The sequence below is a fragment of the Myiozetetes cayanensis genome, unplaced genomic scaffold, assembly GCF_022539395.1.
Source record: "Myiozetetes cayanensis isolate MyiCay16 unplaced genomic scaffold, myiCay2020 scf13, whole genome shotgun sequence".
In the NCBI taxonomy this organism is placed as follows: Eukaryota; Metazoa; Chordata; class Aves; order Passeriformes; family Tyrannidae; genus Myiozetetes; species Myiozetetes cayanensis.
This window is the reverse complement of record NW_026086937.1, coordinates 23069205-23088743: the sequence shown is the minus strand read 5'-3', so window position 1 is coordinate 23088743 and position 19539 is coordinate 23069205. Positions and strand designations below refer to the sequence as shown.

Sequence of the window (19539 nt, the reverse complement as noted above, 5' to 3'; positions counted from 1 at the left end):
CAGACAGCTCAAGGCAGACTCTGGGAGATGTTTTATTTCTTCTGTTACTGTTAATGTGAGTACTGGTAATGTTGGGGTGTTTGGAAGTTATTTCTTGGGTCTCTCTGCAGCACTGCCAGCACATCCCACACTCGTCCATGGACTGGGCTCCTGCCTGCTGGCAGCAGGAATCTCCACTGGAGCTCTATTTCTCCTACACTTGAAAATAATTAACAGCATCTTAGTATTCCTGAGGAAGTTGGGCTTTGGGGTTTTGCTAAGTAACACCTTTGATCTGACTTCCTATACAGTGTTAGGGTCGTGTCCACAAGAATATTGCCTGGGAGGGGCATTTCTAGGATGTAAATGCGAGTGGGATGGGCCCAGTTGGGGTTTCCAGATATATGGCAGACAAAGCCTTTCTTGAGAGACTGTTTAGAGAAGATGTTTGTGTTGGAGGAGACGTGCCCACACCTCAGCAGGCTGCCCTGCTGTCACCCAGACTGGCTTGGGTAAGTTGGCTTTGCCTCCCTTTGGGAGTGCTGGACCTGCCTGTGCCAGCCCAGCTGGAGCAAACCTGGGGAACCCTCCCTGTTCATGCTGTTCCCTCTGTTGTGGCTCTGGCATCGGCTGCATCAGCAGCACTCGATGTCTACCTCTAAGGCAGAAGGAAAATTTATGTTCTAAACAACCATGCCAGCCAAAAATTGCCAACCTCCTGCTCCGTGTTTTTATAGGACTCTCTTGGAACTAGAAGTAAATGTCTTTTAAGCATCAGCACCTAAATATGGAGTCATGATTGATTGGACTGTATGTGGTTTTTTTAGATTCCTGAAACTGACTTTTGGGGTTGGAGCTGCCTGGTGTGGCACAAAGTGAGACAGTGACAACTGCATCATCGGCATCACTGGCAGGAGGGGCTGGAGCTGCAGTAAGCAACTCATTTTTCTACACCAGAAAACAGGACAGATCACCCCAAGGGAAGGCTTTGGTCTGTCTCCCAACAGAGGCCGAGGTGGGATTTGGTGTTTGACAGTCAGGGACTAAACCTTGCCATTACCACGGTGGGACTCACAGCCCCACGTGGAGCTCCCAGGGGAGCCAGGTCCACTCTCAGAGATGAGACCCTCCCAGGATGCCCAAGCACAGGCAGGCTGGCCACACTCTCCAACTCCCCTGTCCCCTGTAGAAAACATGGTGCAGAGGTAGGTGTATGAAGAGAATGAAGTTCACACTCATAAGTGAGTGAAGGAGGAAATAAAATCATCCTCAAAGCATCTGCAGCAGTCGGGGCTTCATCGTTATCCCTTTCTTAAGAGCCCTTAACTTTTTGCTGAAGTACTACACTGGTTTAAAAACCAACCAACCAACAACCTCCCTAGAAATAGAACTTGACAGTAGTTTTGGTCCTCGGTGTTTTTGGAGCTGCTGGTCGGGTTGTTGCCGGTTGGGAAATGCAGGGAACTCTGCTGGTGTGCTCAGCCCAGCCCTTGTTCCCGTCTGGGGCTCGCAGAGGGGCCCCAGTGCTGCCGTTACAAGTTACCCCATTGAGCTGCTGGGTTTTGCTCTGGTTCCTCATACTGAGCTTGGCTGCAGCCCTGGCTGAACCTTCCCAGCAGAGGACAGCATATTTGCAGCCTGTTGTGCCAGGAGGAGCACCCGGAGCTGCTGGCACGGCCCATGGCACCAGGCGGGGAGCACTGGCCACCGGCCCCTCTGGCAACCACAGAGACTCTGCTGAGACCCCCAGCTCGAGTGTTCCTTAGGGCTGGGCTGTCTGAAGGCAATGGAATTGCAGGTGCCAGCTCGTGTGACTGGGAGAGCCTCAAAATAACAAGGGTTAGAAACCTGTGCTCAGAAACACAATGAACCAATGCAGCAGTCACGGAGCTGTAAAGCTGGGACAAATGTAAACCTAGGGAAATGACATTAAGGAGCATTTCTTGCTCCCTCGCCAGTTCTCTGAGGTGTTACTGCAGTGGGAAGGAAGAAACGCTCCATTTATTCAGTCCCACTTTATCCTTCAGTGCAACAGCAATTGCCTTAATGGACAATATATGTAAAAGCTGGTAAATGAGAAGCCAGTGTTGGCTTTTTTAATTGGAATTTTAAATCAGCTTTAAATCAGTGTTGGAATTTTAAATGAGCTTCTGTAATGCTTAAATATGAGCTGATCTATTGGCCTTGTCTGCACAGAAAAGCTACAATAGCTTTTTATATCTCTTAATAGGGTTAATGTTTGCTAACAGTGAAATACATTACAATAAAGGGGAGGGGGGAAAAAATGGTAGAGGAGCTGTGGCTTCCCCATCCCTGGAGGTGTTTGAGGCTAGGTTGGCTGAGGCTTGGAGCTACCTGGTTTAGTAGGAGGTGTCCCTGCCTGTGGTGGGGGGTGCAGTGAGGTATTTCAGGAGCATCAATCACCGTGGAGCTGGGTCACTCTGCATTAGCAGTATTTATTATATTTTCGTCTTTGCCAATAATTTCTATATCGCAATGCTGAATGAAGCAGCGAGCTTTGGAGTGGTGATGTGTTACTGCATGAAAACGAAGTGCTGTTCTTTAGTGCAGTGCTCTGCTGTAATATAATTCAGTGTATTGTTTCACTGGTTTGTGAACTGTGGGAAGTGGCTGGGCTGCAGCAGCTGCTGTGTCGGTCTCTGGGTGCAGTAGGAGAGGCTGAAGGTGACTGCGTGTGAGCAGGGAATGAGCCACCAGCTCTGCCCTCCTGCAGCCCCCGGGCACCTCGCAGGGCACGGGGTGGGGAGCAGTGCCCTGTCCCTCCGCACGCCTCCTCCGCCCCGGGCAGTTTCCGAGCGGATCCCTGGGCAGTGGCAGTGCTGTTCGCAGCTCCCTCGGCGCACAGGGGGCAGCCCCACCCTCCCACTGCTCCACGTGCTGCTCAGCAAACACGTCCTGCCCCGCCGTGACTCCTTATGACTGAACGCGGCTCGCCCTCGGCGTGACGGCAGCGCGGATGCTCCCCTGGATCCCGGAGCCCGGCGGGGACGCAGCACCCACAGCCCCGGGGATGGTAAGGGGGCCGGTGCTGGGGAGCCTCTTGTGTTCCTCTGGCGAGCCCGTTTCCGAGCTAACCTTTACTGCTTTACGTGCTTACCTTAAAATGGATCAATCAGCCTTTTTCTAAGGCTACTTAGATTGAAACACTGCCTAAATCAATGTATCTGTCAATGCAGGGACTTGTAAATTGTTATTGGTGTTTAGAGTGCTATGCTTTCCAGATTTAAAACCTCACTAAGGTGTTGAGTTTCTCGTCAAGAGCCGAGCAGCCGGGGCTCGGTAGGTGCTAAGTTGAGGTGACTGAGCAGGGTGAGCATTCTGTAGCATTTCTGTCCCCCGTGGGGCACAGAGGAAGTGTAGAGACTTACTGGAGGGAACTTTATGAAGTTTTGGATATGCTGTGCTTTGTTCTGGCTCATGATCTACCTTTAAAATGAAATATGGTGCTCTGAGGGCAGAGACCTGTGAACAGGTTGTGGACACTGGAACACCTTTGAAAATGCTTAACCTGAGCTTGAGTTCAGTTTTGATCTATGTCCTGGTTTCTAGCATTTTGTTTTCCCTGCTTTCTAATTGTTTGCTGACACTTTCCTTTCAGCTCTCACTGAAAGCTCCCTGTGTCCTGCAGCTCGCTGCAGTGCGGGCTTTGCTGAGGAGGAAGCAGGGAGAGCACTTGAGATCCTGTTCTGTTTCCTCCCCGTCCTGAAAGGATTTTGTTCAACCAACCTTTAGATAGAAAGCAAGCAAAATTTGTCCTCAGGCAAGCTCATGCACGGTGCAGCTTCCTAGAAAGCTTTGGCAGTGTGCACAGCAGAGACACTCCATCCTCCGTGCTCTTCTGCTACCCAGTTACCAGCAAAACCGCGCAAAGCACACGATTAATGGTTCCGTTAATTTAACAAACACATCTCTCCTGGCTTCCTAATGAATTCCAAGTAATGTTGTCAGTGTGTCTGCACTGCTGCTAATGAGCTCATCCTTCATAAGCCTTGACAGCGAACTTCTGCTTGGGTGATGAGTGAGGGCTCATGGGGCCGGCGTTGGGTAACGGGGGCAGATGACTCCAGCAAGGGCTCTGACAGGGCACTCACAGGCCAATTTCACTTTCCTGGCCGCTGGCACTGCTGTGGCTTTGGCCGAGCAGCAGCTGGCATGTCATGGCAGGTGCCTTCAGGGGCTGCTCTTACTTCAGACTCCTCACACAGGTCTTTGCTCGGGCAAGTTTTCATCTTGCTCCATAACTCTGGTCAGTGGCTGAAAGTGCAAATTCCATGTGTGAGAGACATTCTTTCACGTCAAGTAACACATGAAGGCTGGAATGAAACTGGAGGATATATTCACCAATTACAGCAACAATATAAACATGTAAATGTTCTTTTACTCATCTTTGGTGTGTTTTTTGATTTTTTTTTTCCTTTTAACTTTCCAGGCTGTGAATGAGACCAGTGGCTGCTTGCAGACAAATAGAGTCCTAGAAAAGTATTATCTCTCCACCATGTATACCCTTGAGTTCATTTTAGGCTTCACTGGAAACACCATTGTGGTGTTTGGCTATATCTTCTGCCTGAAAAAATGGAAAAGCGGCAACATCTACCTGTTCAATTTATCCTTATCAGATTTGTTATTTCTGTGTACTCTGCCAATACTGGTGAACAGCTACTCCCGAGATCAGTGGGCAAAGGAGGACATCCTGTGCCACAGCAACAGATTCCTGCTGCATGCCAACCTGTACAGCAGCATCCTCTTCCTCACTGCAGTCAGCGTTGACCGGTACATGCTCATAAAGCACCCCTTCAGGGACCACGTCCTGCAGAAGAGGAGAACGGCTGTCCTGGTGTCCATTGCCATATGGATTGGGGTGATCCTGGAGCTGCTGCCACTGGTGCATTTCCTGGAGCCTCTAACACCTGCCAACAATTACAAGTGTCTTGATTATGCGAGCTCTGGAGACCCCGCGAAAAACCTCATCTATAGCGTGTTCCTGACTGTCTTTGGGTTCCTCATCCCTCTCTTGATCATGTGCTGCTTCTACGTGAAGATGGTTCGTTTTCTTAAAAACAGGAGTGAGCAACTCAGTTCTCCCCTGACCCTGGAGAAGCCTCTCACCCTCGTGATCCTCACCATGGTGATCTTCTCCCTGCTCTTCACTCCCTACCATGTCATGCGCAACGTCCGGCTCGCTTCCCGAATACCGGCCTTGAACGTCCCTGAGTGCACGCAGGGCATCATCAGCACCATTTACGTTATCACGAGGCCCTTTGCCTTTCTAAATAGTGCCATTAATCCTGTTTTCTATTTCCTCATGGGTGACCACTTCAGAGAGATGCTGATGGCCAAAATGAGGCAGCTCTTGCGCAGGCTGACAATCACCAGGAAGTGAGCGAGGATGGAGACCCCCCTGGAGTGGGTGACAGCAGGGAGGAAACTCTCTGAGGGAGAACATTCAGTTGTGTGCCCTTTTTTTAGATAACTTTATGCTATAGAATAAGTGTAAGCTGATTGTGTTCCTGTAAATGCACCTGTTACCTTATTGTGCAGGAGACCTCCTGCTGAGCTGCCTGCAGCAAACCAGGGGAGATGCTCACTCCCAGCAGTACAGGGGGACCCTGCTCTCGGAGCGGGATACCCCCCAGCACATCAATATTGTAAACAAAAGACTATCGAGCCAGCTCTTGGAGGGAAGAACACACTGCTCTCAAATAACTGCTTTGTGAGCCATAATGTGATGCTGGACTGGACCTGGAAGGGGCTAAAACAAACGTGTCTGTGCTCAGCAGGACAGCCAGGCAAGCTCACAGGGGCATTGTCCCAGTCACTTTATCAGAGTACAGAGCTACCCAACTTCAGTGTAGTTGTCTGTAAGTGCCAGTGGAACATATACCCTGAGGCAGAATTCGGACCTTAGAATTCAAACTTCATTAGCAGTTCTGCTAATGAACCAGGAGCTAATAAGGAGCCAGTCCCTGCCTGACATCCCTGTGGGATTGATCAGGAGCACAATTTACTCTCCAATGGACTGTCCCGTGTTCAGATGGAAAGGGGGAAGATCAAGATGGAATGATGCTCCCGTAGGAGTTTGGGCTGGAGAAGGAGCTACCCGTAGGGAGTAGGGGTAGGGTGTAGGCAGCCCCCTTCCCTGCCTGCATTCCTGCAGGAGATGAGGACCCCCAGCCCTGCCTGGGACTCGCTGCTCCCCAGCACGGGAAGCGGGACACCCGCTGGGTCCCATCCAGGTCACCCCGGGTTCAGCTCTCTCTGATGCGTCGATCATCTTCGATGTGCTTCACTGTGCCAGAGATACCAGCCCCAGATAATAAACCTTGCATCCTGCTTAAAGAAATAGAAAAAGTCTCCTTTGTGTTGTTTTGCTTTGTTTGCTGATATCTGGAGTGCCCACGAAGCCTCCCCAGCTGCCGTGGCCCACGTCACACAGTCCCGTGCCCTGGCACGGTCCCGTCAGCGGTACCAGAGCAGGGTCTGGTTCCCAGCAGCAGCGCTGTTCTGGCCAGGGGGGTGACTCTGGGCTCTTGGCAGAAATCCAGAGGAACTTCCAGTTTTGCTTTTGATTCTTTTAGCACAGAAACAGCCATGCAGAAGCTCAAGCTGCTTTGCCAGCTTAGACATCCTGCTCAAGGCTGGGTTTGCTGGAACAGGAGGCACTGCCTGCCCAGAGGCATCCAGGTGTCACTGCCCTGGGCCCTGCTCTGCTGTCCTGCCCATCGAATCTAGTCCAAGCCCTGAGGCAGGGCTGGGGCCATGGGCACACTGTCTGCCCTGCCCTCTCCAGAGATGTGTCTGTACAGCACGTGGCATCCCGTGCCTGGGTATCGATGGCCAGGAGGTGATTTCTCTTCATAAGCAACGTGTAGTGACAGTTCTTGTGGATTAATATGCTCAGTTAGTTGTTTTGCTGTGTCCACAGAGGTGAGAGGGGTCATCTGCTCCTCCTGAGTGACTGAGTCACTAAGGATACGTGCCTGTGTACACGCCAGCATGGCATTTACCCACACAGCTGTTCCCTGTCGGCTGGGCTCCCACAGGTAATCACCTCCAAATATATGCTCCTTCTGTCAGTATATACCAAAGATCCATCATCAAAAAGGTGCAAAGTCAGAACTGGTGCCCCTGGGAGCCCAGCACTGCTGAACAGAGCTCCCAGCATTCGATCACCAGGTTCCATGACAGTGATGCTGTCACTGCCCCAGCACCTGCATGGGTCACATCACAGCACCTTCTCTTTAGCTGGGGAGCTCCAGACAGAGACCTGCTGGCCTCTGATCTCCCCCTCCTTCTGAGACAGCCCTGCTTTGTACCTTTGATTTAGTGGCAGTCTCTAAAGTCTCCATGACCTCCATTTCCCCAAACTTATGGGTGAAATTTCTGGTCATTACACAGTTTACTGTGGTGTTGCTGGTCTTGCAATTAAAAATGTGATCAAATAGAATTAAAAACTCCGTGTTAAGTTCCACAGGCATGCTCCTCTCTGCTTAATTCTTCTATTCCTGAGCAGTACACTGAAGAATTTGAATTAAGAAAGCCCCAAAACACAGTCTGGTTCACCTGAGCTGGGCTAACCAGGTCTGGGTGCAGGTGTGGGTATGGGTGATGGGCTGTGGGTGCAGGTCTCCCCCTGGGCAGATCCACACTTGGACTCTGGACACCGGCATCAGCACAGCTGGACACGTGCTTTGGTTCGGATCCAGCCAGGATTTTTTTGGTTTCGTTTTGTTTTGTCTTCCCTTATTTTGGGTGGGGACTGGAAATGCCTCCAGAACAGGAATTCAGCTGTGAGTCAGCCTGAAAATAGTCCAAGTATGTTTTAGTGGCAGTAAGTGATCTAAAAATAGCTGTTCCTGGGATGAGCCGTGGGGAGGGCGAGGGGCAGCCCTCGTCTCTGCCTGCCCAGCAGCCACTTTGCCAGGCAAACACAGGGCCAGGACACTGGGCGACTGTCAGCCACTGCTTTAGGTTCCTGACAGGTCAGTCTGAGGGGGAGATGTGTTCTGCAGCAGATGCCTGGTTGGAGGGGATGGAGCTGCGGGAACCTGCCCTTGGAGGGAAATCGCAGTGAGTGCCACACCCGCTGGAAAACACGTGGGTCTGCTTTTTAAATCACTCCAAACCCAAGAAAACCTCAGCTCGTCTGCAGCTCAGAACGTGTAAAATGTCCTACAGGGTTTTTCCTGACATTTGGAGGGTATTTCCAGGATTTGCCTTAGTTCCCATCACCTCTTGCCCTGCCACTGCCTCGGTGGTGCTGCTCTGGGGACGCTCTGCTCCCTCCCCCAGCTCTCCTCAGTGCTCTGTGCCACAGCAGCTCCTGCTCTGGATTATTTTAAAAGTGATTTCTCAGATCTCTCCAGCAGAGCAGGAGTGCCCACAGGGAGCTGCAGGGGCCGTGGGTTCAGCTCTGTGCCACACAAGGACTGGCTGTCCAGCCTTGGACATCTGGAGTGAGCTGGCACCTTCTGTCTGAGTCCCACGGTGTGTCCAACCACGTCACTGAACATGGCAGTTCAGAGTTAGCTGCTGATGTTGACAGCAATGGAGATGTTAATTCAGCTCACTTCTGCTCGCTTTCAGTTTGGTTTCTACTTCCTAAAAATATTTAAGCTAAATAATCCTCCTGGGGCCTGGGAGGAACTTTAAGCTGTGGTGAGTCTCTGTGCCAGCCCAGCACTCGCCTTTGGCGGGTGAAGTGTGGTCACCCGAGCAGCCCCCCAAGGTCCATGTGCAGCATGAGGTGTCAGCACCACACACTTCAACAAGCAGACTTGTACATGTTTGTTCAACACAGCTTTTGGATCAGCAGCATCGGGGCCTGACCTGAGCTCATGAACACCTGAGGGCAGGGCATTGCAGGTGACTGATTGCAGGGCAAGGTGTCTGTCAGACTCATCTTCCTTTCAGTTTTCCGTGTCTTACTGTGCTATTGACCTGCATAAGCGAAGTGGAACATTTAACTGCTGCCTTGCCTGTTCCTGTGCTCTTGCCTCACTTCCTGACATAGTCACATAAAAATCACAGGATGAAAGGTCTAATGAATAACCTTCCAGCTGAAACAATTGAGTAATTTGATAAATAAAGCAATGCAAAAGCTTGCCTGATGACTTCTGAAATAAATCATGTGCTCTCAGCTGCTCCAAGGCTTAATCTTAGGAATTCTCTCTCCTTCCCAGAGACCTGCTCTGTTTGGTGAGTGCTGTTCAGGAACAGACACAGCCCACCTGTTGTTGGCTTGATTGTTTCTTTCTGATGGGAAGGATGAGGACTGAACCTGGCACAGCCCACCTTTCCAGACAACCAGAGGAAATAGCCTGAGGGAGCTGCTGACCTGCCCAGCAGGGTGATGGAGTGCTGGGCAGGGGTGGAGGAGTGTCCCACTGCCCGGGTGAGGGGCTGGGGCAGCTGGCAGTGCTGATGAGCCAGAGCAGGGGATGGATACCACCTGCTCCAGGAGCTCCATCAGAGCGGGTGTGAGGCCCAGAGGGGTTAAGCAGGAGCCATGGTACTGTTTCCTTCCCTGCACAAGGATGGCAGTGCTGTGCTGCCTGCACCACGTGGGTGGGAGCACCCTCAGTGCTCGCCACACCGCACGAGGAAGGACCCAGCTGAACAGGTAAGAATGAACTGGCAGTTCTCAAATGTCTTTTTTCTAGCTAACTAAATTACAGCAGAAAAAAATTACTGCTGAACATGGCATTTCTTGGGAAAGCCTGTTTAGATTATTTGCTGGAGGCAGAGCTTGTGTGAGCACTGTGTGGGTGTTGGGCTGTGGTGGGACAGGCAGATGGAATCAGGAGTTACTGTAGAGAAACAAAGTGACCCAGTTTGCTTTATCTGGCAGCGGAAATGTGTGTTTGGTGCTCATGCAGCAGTGTGAGGGGGAACTGAGGGTCTCTGTGACACAAGCAGGGGTGTTGTGAAATGTGGCACATGGAAGCAGGGTTGGCACACACGGCCCGTGGCTTCTGTGGATGTAGCAAATGAGGGGCAACGTGCAGAAACCTAATCCACAGAGCTGGGTTACAAGTGAAAATACCCAGAAATATCTCCTGCAACTAGAAGTTCAAAGAGCAGATGTGACCCAAGGCATGAGCCAGGAGCTGCACACGAGGGCTCCGCAGGGATACCTGGCACCATCGGGGAAGTGGCTTGGGATGTGGGAATCATTCCAGCGTGCTCTCTCCTTCCTTGGAACAGGAGCTTTAAAAATCATTTGGACTTCCTCTTTTTTCCTTTAAACAAACAGTCCCCATGTCTGCTTTCCCCTGAGCAGCCCATGGAGAGACTTAAAATGAATGTGGCTTTACCCAACAGACCTTGGGCTCACGTCTGCTTTGTTGTTGAACAGCTCCTGGCACTCGAGGAGTTTGCCATTCTCCCACTGGAATACAGCTCCTGGGATGCCTGCTTGTGTTTCCCTGGCAGATTTACTAGCGGAAATCCTCCTCCTGCAGGAGCACAATGGCTGGGGGCTCTCCAGGGCGAGCAGCAGCCAGGGAAAACAAACATGGTCCTGCTAGAGCACATTTCTACAGAGGCCCGAATTTAAAAACTTTGGATATGAGGGTCAATCACTAGAGTTTTATATTTAGCAATGTATTTTTGAGTGAAGAGAAAGTACTTTATTATCCTAACATTATCTTTCTTTATGGTGTGTGGAGAAATTCTGTTTTCTCTGTACTTCAACCCAGTATTTCTGCAGGGAAGGGTTTAGCTATTGACTGCCCTAAGCACTGCTGTCTGAGGCTTTTGTGTATAGTTCTGTCACAGGTAAATAACCTTTTCCTGACCTGGGAGCAATTTATTTTCAGTTCCTATTTGCTTTTCAGCATTTTTATATTATTTCCTTTGAATTAGTTGTTCTGCGTTTTGGGGCAGTCATTATGAAATGGTGGCACTTCGTGCTGCTTGCTTTGCTTCACGTGGAGAAGTGTCACAAGATGCTTTAGATGGCTTGATTTCCACAAAATCCCTTTGGATTCAGGGATTGGTTGTGTTTCAGGATGAGTGCTGTGACCCCCAAGTGCCAGCCCCTGTCCTTGCCCTCCCCCAGGATCAGTGCCCGTCCTGCATCCTCATCTGGAGCACAGAGCTGGAGTTCCTGGGCAGATGCTCTCTCCTCTGCTTTGATCTCTGTTGTTTCCTAGAGGGATTTCACTAGTATCCTCAAAGGAGCCTGAAATCACTTTTCCTGTTCCCATCAGAGGTTAATTCAGCCTTTGTTTTCTCCTGCCTGCAACACCTTTGGGCTGAGTGTTTGCTACAGCTTGGCAAGGGAAGAAATAACATCAGAACTGACCTTGTACCAAAATAAATAGAGAGGAATTAATGTTTAGTTACAATTATCCTGTTCTCATTAACAGTTCCTCTGCTCACTGTGACACGAGGTTCCAAGGGGTTTGGTGTGACTTTTGGTATATTTGTGAAAGCAGCTTTTCAGGCTCTGCTGCCAATGGGAGGAAGAACAAGCCTGCTCACCTCCTAAAATGCTTTTCAGACTGCTCTGTGTAATACCCAGTATTGCTCTACACAAGACAAAGATAAAAGTAATCAGACTGAAATGCTTCCTCTTAACTACTTTATTCCTATGTTGAATTATGTCAGAGAAATCAGCTTTTTTTCCTGAAAGCTGCTGCCTATCATTACAGTGATTCTGTTGCACTAATATCATTGAACATAAGTGTCTGCAAGGGTTATTTTTATCATGATGGACTTAATTTTGATTCCTTGGGCTGCATAAAACTTATTTTAAAGAAGATTTCTGCTTCATGCCTGCAACAGGCAGCCTATAAATCTGTTTAATGCACTCACTGTCTGGATGTGCCACTTCTTACTTACTTTTCTGTCCTGTAATAGTATCTTTCATATTTTTCCTTATATCCATTTCAAAAAAGTATAAAGGACAGTGCCTCTTTCCCTAAAAAAACCTCCAATTAAAATATGATCTAATAATCAATTCCCTGCAATCTGATTTTTATGGCATGCAACTATTGTCATTACTCAACTACAAAGAGATCAACTTTAAATGTCGAGTTCAAGACCCCAGCTGCTGTTTACAGAATGAGCTGATCATTAACCCTGGCTCTGGGGATATTGCCCTGTGCCCCAGTATGCCCAGCTGGTGTGTACTGGGCGAGCACTGCTCTGCTCTTCTCTCAATGGCATGGCAGGATGGGAAGGGCTGTGCTCTCCTGGAATACAGCCAGGGGTCTGGATGAACAGGGTGGATGTTTCTATGAACAGCTGTGTTGTAGAACAGCATATCGTGGAACTTGGTCTGTGTCAAGGTGAAGTGGGTGGTGTGTTCTGTGTGTCCCCTGTCAGTCCCCTGGCTTTGTGCTTGTCACTGGTTACCTGGGGGGGTCTGTCTCCCAGGTTGTGACTACAAAAAACCCCTGAAGTTGTCCTTTTTTGGCATGGTCTTGGTGAGAGCAAGACAGAACCACTACTTTTGTTGTCTTTCCCTTTTTTTAATCTGATAACTTTTACTTTGTGCAAGACAGGATGGGGTTTGTGCGTCTGGATGGGGGCAGTTGACCAGGGAAGTTGTTCTAATGAAGTAATGTGGCCTCTGATGTTGTGAACCCAATGCCCCCCTCCCCAGTACTGTGTTGGTTAGTTCCTCAGGCTGGGAAAATATGTGCTATAAAAGTGCTTATCTGAAGGATGTCTCATAGCAGATGAAAGTAGGTCTCAACTAGACCCATGGGAATTAGCAGGACCTTCTAAGGAAATTGAGGACTGTGGTTTGCTGAAGAGACTGAAGGATATATTGGTTTGAGTGTTCCAATTTGCAGGGTTGGAGGAAAACTTTAGGCATCACTTCAATGAAGTGATAAAAAAGTGATACCCTCTCCCAGGTAGGGACCTGAAGGGTCTCAGCTGTCCCACCCCACCTGAGCCTCTCCTGCCCCACCACCCCCCGTCCCACCGAGCTTCCCTCCCACTCTGTTGGGGATGAGTGCTCAGTCCTGTCCCAGAATGTGCCTGCAGCCCTGTTTCCTCGAGCACATGGCACCATCCTCCCCTGGGTTTGGGGGAAATGTGCAGGAGCTGAAATGTGGTCACGAGCTCCTTGCCAGGCTCTTCCCGTCACCTTGAGCTGCATCACCAGCCTGATGTCAAGGGCCCTGGTGGCAGCAGCCAAGGCAGGTCCTGCTGCCCCTCCCTCGGCTGCCAGCGGGAGGGTTTATGGCACAAAGCCTCTGGTTGCTGCTGGAGAGGCTTTTTGGTGTTGTGGCAGAGCCACTGGCTGTCCTTTGCCCCCACACCTCTTCCTGCCATGCTCCCACTGCCCCTGCATGTCCTGGCTTCATCAGGGCTCAGGCCTGGCACTGCCCCCTCCCACCAGCTGCCTTAGAAGGTCTGGAACAGCCTTTCCCTCCTGGCACACAGGGCTGGTGCTCCAAGAGGGGAGCGGCACGGATTCGTGCAGCTGGCACAAGGGGGTGACACTAACACTGGTGTGCAAAACCAAGCAGGATGCTGTCCAGGCTGGAGCTGGGCATTGCTGGGGCCAGAGCTCTCTAAAAAATGGCATTCCTGTCATTTGGCTAAAAATATGGAGGGCACAGAAAGTCGTGTCTGCCCCGCTCCTTATACTCTAATATTGCAGTGTACGTGTAAGCCAAGCTGCAACAACCCTCTGTGGTCACATCAAAATGAAATCAGACATTGAGATGCAATGTCCCTCATTGGCAGGAGGGAACTGCTGCTCCCTGTCCCTGCCTGCCCATCTGTGGCAGTGCTGGCAGTGTGACTGTGTTGTACAGTGTGGGACTGTAGGGAAAGCTGTGCATTATTTCAGAGCCGCTCTGCCACTCCCAGTGCTGAAGCCAGCCAGCAACGTGAACAGCTCTCAGCATTTCAGCAGTGACTCCAGCTTGCACTGCTCTGCCAGACCATGTTGATCAGCTGATGCTGCTGCAACAAACGTCAGACAAAAATGATCGTTGTCCTTTAGAGCGTGATCCTTTATAAACAATTCCATGCCTGGAATTGCTGTGTTCTGTGTGAAGGCAGACTCGCCTTCTGCTTCCACTTGTGCCCCTTGGCAGTTCTGCAGCAGAATTCTCTGAAACATGGCTGCTTTGGATCAGATGCACAAACCCCCTGGAAGCAAAGGGAATACTTTGATAAAACACCAAAACTCCAGAGCTGTCACCCAGAGCAGCATTTCTGGCTCCTGTTCACACAGCAGCAGCTGTGCTTTGAATTAAATGTTGAGAGTAACTAATAAGTAGTTGGCTATGGTCTTTCCATGAAGAATTCCTTTGTTTCCAAATGTGGCTGTGAACTACTTGATGCTGCTGTCATTACGGGCAGTGCCCCTCACAGCCCCCGCAGCTGCGCAGCTCAGATTTGAAATAATAGATTTGGAGATGAAATCTTGGTGCCTGAGGTTGTGGTTGTACAGGAGGGTTGGATCTGATGGCTGTGTGCTGAGGGGGGCAGGAGATGTGGATCCAGCACCACGTGCAGTCCTGCTCCGGGAGGGGAGCTCCTTCCTCAGCCCCTGCTGTCAGCATCGCAGGCACCGCAGAGCCTGGGGAGCCTCACCCAGACCATCTGTGAGGGAAATGAGCACCATTTCCAGGAGTTAATATTTAATCTGGCTGCGTTGGTGCGGGCAGGAATGTGGCATTCCTTTCTGGAAGCCCAGGGAGGCTGTGAAAGGCAGGAAAGGAGCAGAGTTCTGCTGGCTCTTTGCTGGCCACTGGGATGGATAACAGGGAGGACTGAAGAAGCAAATTAAAGCCCTAGGCCTAAAAATCTGTGAACTTCTTAAAAATATCTTTTATGCCTGGACACACTTAGTAAAGAAAAGAAACACAAAGAATACAACAGGAAGGGCCTTTCATGGCATCAATTGTTTGGCATCTACCTTCTGAAGGGGAAAAAAATGTCAAACAATAAGCAAGTAAGCATCAGTTGTGTTACCTGGTGCACTTTGCATCTGCATGTGGCTTTCACTTTCGGGAATTATGGGTTTTACTTCTTTGAGCCAGCCCCCTCCTCCTTTATGTTTGGACTTTTCCAGCCTAAACAATCCTGTATGGGATGGAGCTCAGGGATGCTGAGATGCTCCCACTCAGCACTCTCCCAGCACCAGCTGGGCCAGTGTGCCCACAGCATAGGTTTGCCTCCTGTTACAGTCCCTCATAGAAAATAGAAAAGATGTCTAAACAACGCAGGAAGGGACAAAAGGGTCTTTTGCAACCCCAGTTTGTTATTACAAAGCACACTGGGGCTTAATGTAAAAACGGGAGGATCCTGGTTTCCATATCAGCAAAGAGACTTTTTTCCAATCTGGATCTGTTTGATTTGATATCCAGCAGAAAGGCAAGGCTGTTATCTCCAACACTGGGATGAAAATAAGGAGCAAGGACACTTTATCTCCTAATGAGGGAGAGGAGAGATTGTCCATATGTTTCCCACATTTCCTCTGATTCAGATAATGTTTACAGGTTAATCAAAGGCTCCTCAGTCTTTGCAAACAAAATGAAATGCTCCTGCCCCTGAAAACTTCTACAGTCATCATTTTTCAAAACAAAGATATGACCAAAATTTGGAAAAAATAATGAAAGGCACAGAGTCAGGTGATCAGTCAGACACTGCCAGCTTTAAGGAGAAAGCGTTAAAGCTACTGATACATCCAGAACAGAAAGCCCTTCACTAGCAGGGGCACTGGCTAGTGCTGCAGACGTCCCGGGGCTGTGACAGCCAGGCGGGGACACTGCTCCTGCTCCGTCCCTGTGACAGCCAGGCGGGGACACTGCTCCATCCCGGCTGTCCTCCTCCTGCCCAGCCCCTGGGGGAGGGCACTGGGGCTGAGAGAGGGGAAAGCCTTTCCCAAGGAACTCATCATTTTAATAACTGTAGCCTAAGAAAGACCTGAGGCTTTGGGCAACTCTTCAGGAGTAAAAACGTTTAAAAAGGAAAAAAGCCAGCCAGAATGTTGTCAAGTGTTCCACCACCAGGACTTGCCCTGCACAGGCTGGGACTGACACTTCAGCTCGATGCAGAACCAACACAGCAAAGCAAACTATGGCCTGAGCAAAAATGTGCCAACAAGTTTGGCTGTGATCAGAAATTAATGAGCAGTTTTACTCATTCATCAGAGCGTGAAGACTTCCCCAGCTGAGTGTCTGACACCACAGGGAAGGCACAGGGGCCCTGCTCTCAGCATTTAGAGCTGTGTATTCATGTCACATTAAAGGGGGGGCTTGCTCTGGTGCTGGGCCCAGCAGTGCCAGAGCTGGACCACAAAGCAGAAAGTCTCTGTCATTTCAGCTGTGATTTTCAGACCAGACCAGGCCCCTTCTCCAGGGATGCCTCTGTTCCGACTGAGCCCTTGAGGGGTGTGGGGTTCCTGCACAGGGGGCTGACACCCATGGGAATTCTTATCTGTTGTATCTCTGTGGGTGAAATTTCTGGGTACCTTTTACCCTTCTCAGGGGTTTTACTCTGACCAGGCTGCTGAACCTCTAGAAAGCCAAAAGAAATGACCAGAGTGCCTGTGCTTTGCCTGGAAAAAGATTTCTGGAGGGGAAAAGAGGAGATTGGAGATCCCTCATGCAGGGTATCACTACTCCTGTCAAAACACACTAAATTCTATACCAGGAATGGATATTTCTCAGCAGGCTGTTCCGAAATCCCAGGAAAATTAAGTCAGTGTATCTAATTTACACTCTGCAATTGATTTTGTTATTTATTAGTGTTTGAAATGAGGACTCAAGGTTTGTTTTCTTCGCCACGGGGCAGTTCTTGCAGTGGCCTCGGTGAGGAAGCCACACAGACAGAGACAATGCAGACATTGCTCCTGTCACCGGTGCTGGTGCTGGGGCTGGGCTGGGGCTGTGCCAGGCCAGAGGTGGCTGGTATGTGAAACGAGACAGGCAGAGGATCATGGAACTTCCCTTAACTCCTGTAATATCCTGTAGGGTGGGAGGGTGAACCCACCAGCACTCTGATGCAAGGCAGGAGTGGAGGGGGACGCTGGTGGAGGAGCAGAAAGGCATGACAGGAAATCCTGTCCATGGCCACGCTGGCTCTGGCTGCAGAGTCTCCTGGCAGCGGTTCCAGGCTGCTTTAGCCGTGTGTTGCACCCCAGCACACCCTGGAGCTGGGGCAGTGCAGGGACCAGCTCCTGGGAGGCAGCTCTGTGCCCTGCAGGGACCAGCTCCTGGGAGGCAGCTCTGTGCCCTGCAGGGACCAGCTCCTGAGAGGGAGCTCTGTGCCCTGCAGGGACCAGCTCCTGGGAGGCAGCTCTGTGCCCTGCAGGGACCAGCTCCTGGGAGGCAGCTCTGTGCCCTGCAGGGACCAGCTCCTGGGAGGCAGCTCTGTGCCCTGCAGGGACCAGCTCCTGGGAGGCAGCTCTGTGCCCTGCAGGGACCAGCTCCTGGGAGGCAGCTCTGTGCCCTGCAGGAACCAGCCCTCCTGCTCGAGCGGGGAGCGGCCGGCACCACGAGCGGGAGCCAGGCAGCATTTCTGCAGTGCCTGCACCGGGGCTCCCCTGCTGCCCACGCAGCCCCTGCCCTGGGCCATGCCCACCATGGGCACTGCCAGGCCGGAGCTGCCCCTTGGGTTCTGCCAAGGCTGGCGTGACCAGTGAAGCTGAGGGGCCGCAGCTTTCCCCCTGGCTTGAGTGAGGGACGTTTCCAGCCAGCTCTGAGCGCAGCACAGCTTGGTGTGGAAGGGTTGCTGGTGCTGGAAGCCCAGAGATGACAGCACCGTGGCAGAAATAGCAAAACTGGGTCTGAAAGTCCCTGGCTGGGGAGGCCGGCCCTGCTGTGGGTGCCGTTATCTGTGGCTCACAGCAGGAAGGAGCCCCAGGGGCACCTCCCCAGCCATCGCCCCATTTCCAGGGACCGCAGGCAATGGCCGTGTCAGCGGCCTGAACCTGTTTCCCCCACCAGATGCCAGCGGGCAGATTAACAGGTTGCAGCAGAGATGTCTTCAACAGGAGCGTCCCAAACTGCGTGTCTGAGCTCCCTGGCACCGAGCTGCGCTGCGGCTCCGGCTGCGGCCGCCATGCAAAAGCACTTCCTCTGGCACGTCCTTTCTTATTAGCTGAAAGTAAATTTTTGCCTCTTTAAGAAACTGTATATGCAAAGCCCAGCCCGTGGCCATGGTTACTGCTGTACGTAGGGCTCACTCACCCTTGGCCCTGTAGGTTTGGTGAGTGTCATTCTCCGGCCTGTCACCGCTTCCCCCTCGCCAGGCCGGTGTCCCGTGGTCGCTGTTGTAATTGGCCCGGTGGCACCGGGAGGCGGTGGCTGTGCCGGCAGCGCTGCCGAGCGCCCCACGCAGGAGCCCCAGGTGGGGACTGAGCCTCTCGCCCCAGCGTGCGGCCCTGGCCAGCCCCGCAGATCACAGCAGCACAGCGCGGTTGTCGGTGGGTGACGGTGAGTTGTTGGCAAAGCTGGGTGGTTTTACTGCCGTGTTTCATCGCGCTGCCTTCACGTGTGGGTCCTGCTGTCCTGAGCGACGGAAATTTAAATAATACATTAGAGAAATTGAACCTAAATGTAAGATTTTCGCTAGGCAAAGTTTAAGTGACAAAAGTCTGCGGTTCGAAATAGCGCTAAAAGTCGCAGTCAGACCCCACCAGAGACCTTTGGTGGTGCGTGCAGGGGGTGCAGCGAGACCCCCGTGGCGTGGGGCTCCATCCTGAGCGAGCACCAACCGCTCTTGGGGACACATGGGGACAAACATGGCGCGGGAGCCGCTGCCACAGTGCTGGGGGCTGCATCTTCTCTTTTCTGCTGCTTTTACTACGGTTTTGTCATTTCATCCCCTGTGGGGCTTACTGTGCTGGGAAACTTGAGAGAAAGGTTTTCCTGTGCTCGCAGGACCCCATGAGCCGGTTTAACATCTATTCTGTTCTGTTGGTGGAGTGAAGGCAGGGCTGGCTGAGGCGCTGCCCTAGTTTGGGTGCGTTTCCCAACGGGGCAAGTGCTGCTCCTCAGCAGGGTCCCCCCAGCCCTGGGCAAGGCGGGTGGGTGCCCATCCCTGCAGCATCATTCCTCAGCCCTGCTGCAGCTCCCTGGGGGTGGTTGGTTAAGCCCATGAGAAATTAAAATGACATTAATCCTCTGAGAGGGAACTCTTGGCTTCCTACCGTGAAATCCGCTGCTGCCGGCGAACGTCCCGCCAGCGTTCCTTGGCTAAACACAGTGTGGGATCACAGGCAGCAGCCACCGGCAGCACTGGGGGCTGGGGGAGCGGGCCCGGCGCTGCTGGAGGGGCTCTAGCATGAGCTGCAGAGCAGGAAAGGAATCTCCTTTGCAGGAAGGGCAAAAGCCATAATGCATACCATATTTGCTGGGAATTTGCTGTCTGGATTTTGCTCATTTAGGAGCTTGTGGACTAGGAGAGATTACAAGCATTTTATTACTTTTAACAAAAACATTATTACCTAATGGTAATAATGCAGGAGGCTTTAAAATAAAAGGAAGGGGCCCAGGCAGAAATTTGTGCTTTCTCTTTACAAAAATGCACGTGTGGATGGTATCAGTAAAGCAGAGACAA

At 51.3% G+C, this 19539-nt stretch overlaps 1 protein-coding gene across 1 annotated transcript; it reads left to right on the top strand.

Moving 5' to 3' along the window:
• The first annotated feature begins 44 nt into the window (after positions 1 to 44).
• SUCNR1 (succinate receptor 1) lies at positions 45 to 6318 on the top strand. The gene is made up of 2 exons (XM_050308453.1): positions 45 to 3013; positions 4430 to 6318. Exons 1-2 carry the CDS (start codon positions 2957 to 2959, stop codon positions 5378 to 5380), a joined length of 1008 nt encoding a protein of 335 aa, XP_050164410.1. The 5' UTR covers positions 45 to 2956; the 3' UTR covers positions 5381 to 6318.
• Positions 6319 to 19539: the final 13221 nt, after the last annotated feature.

Bases quoted from the DNA above. Each gene is read 5' to 3' on its own strand.
- SUCNR1 (XM_050308453.1), top strand. From the start codon at position 2,957: ATGCTCCCCTGGATCCCGGAGCCCGGCGGGGACGCAGCACCCACAGCC. The intron at 3,014-4,429 runs GTAAGGGGGCCG...TTAACTTTCCAG, and splicing joins CACCCACAGCCCCGGGGATG to GCTGTGAATGAGACCAGTGG.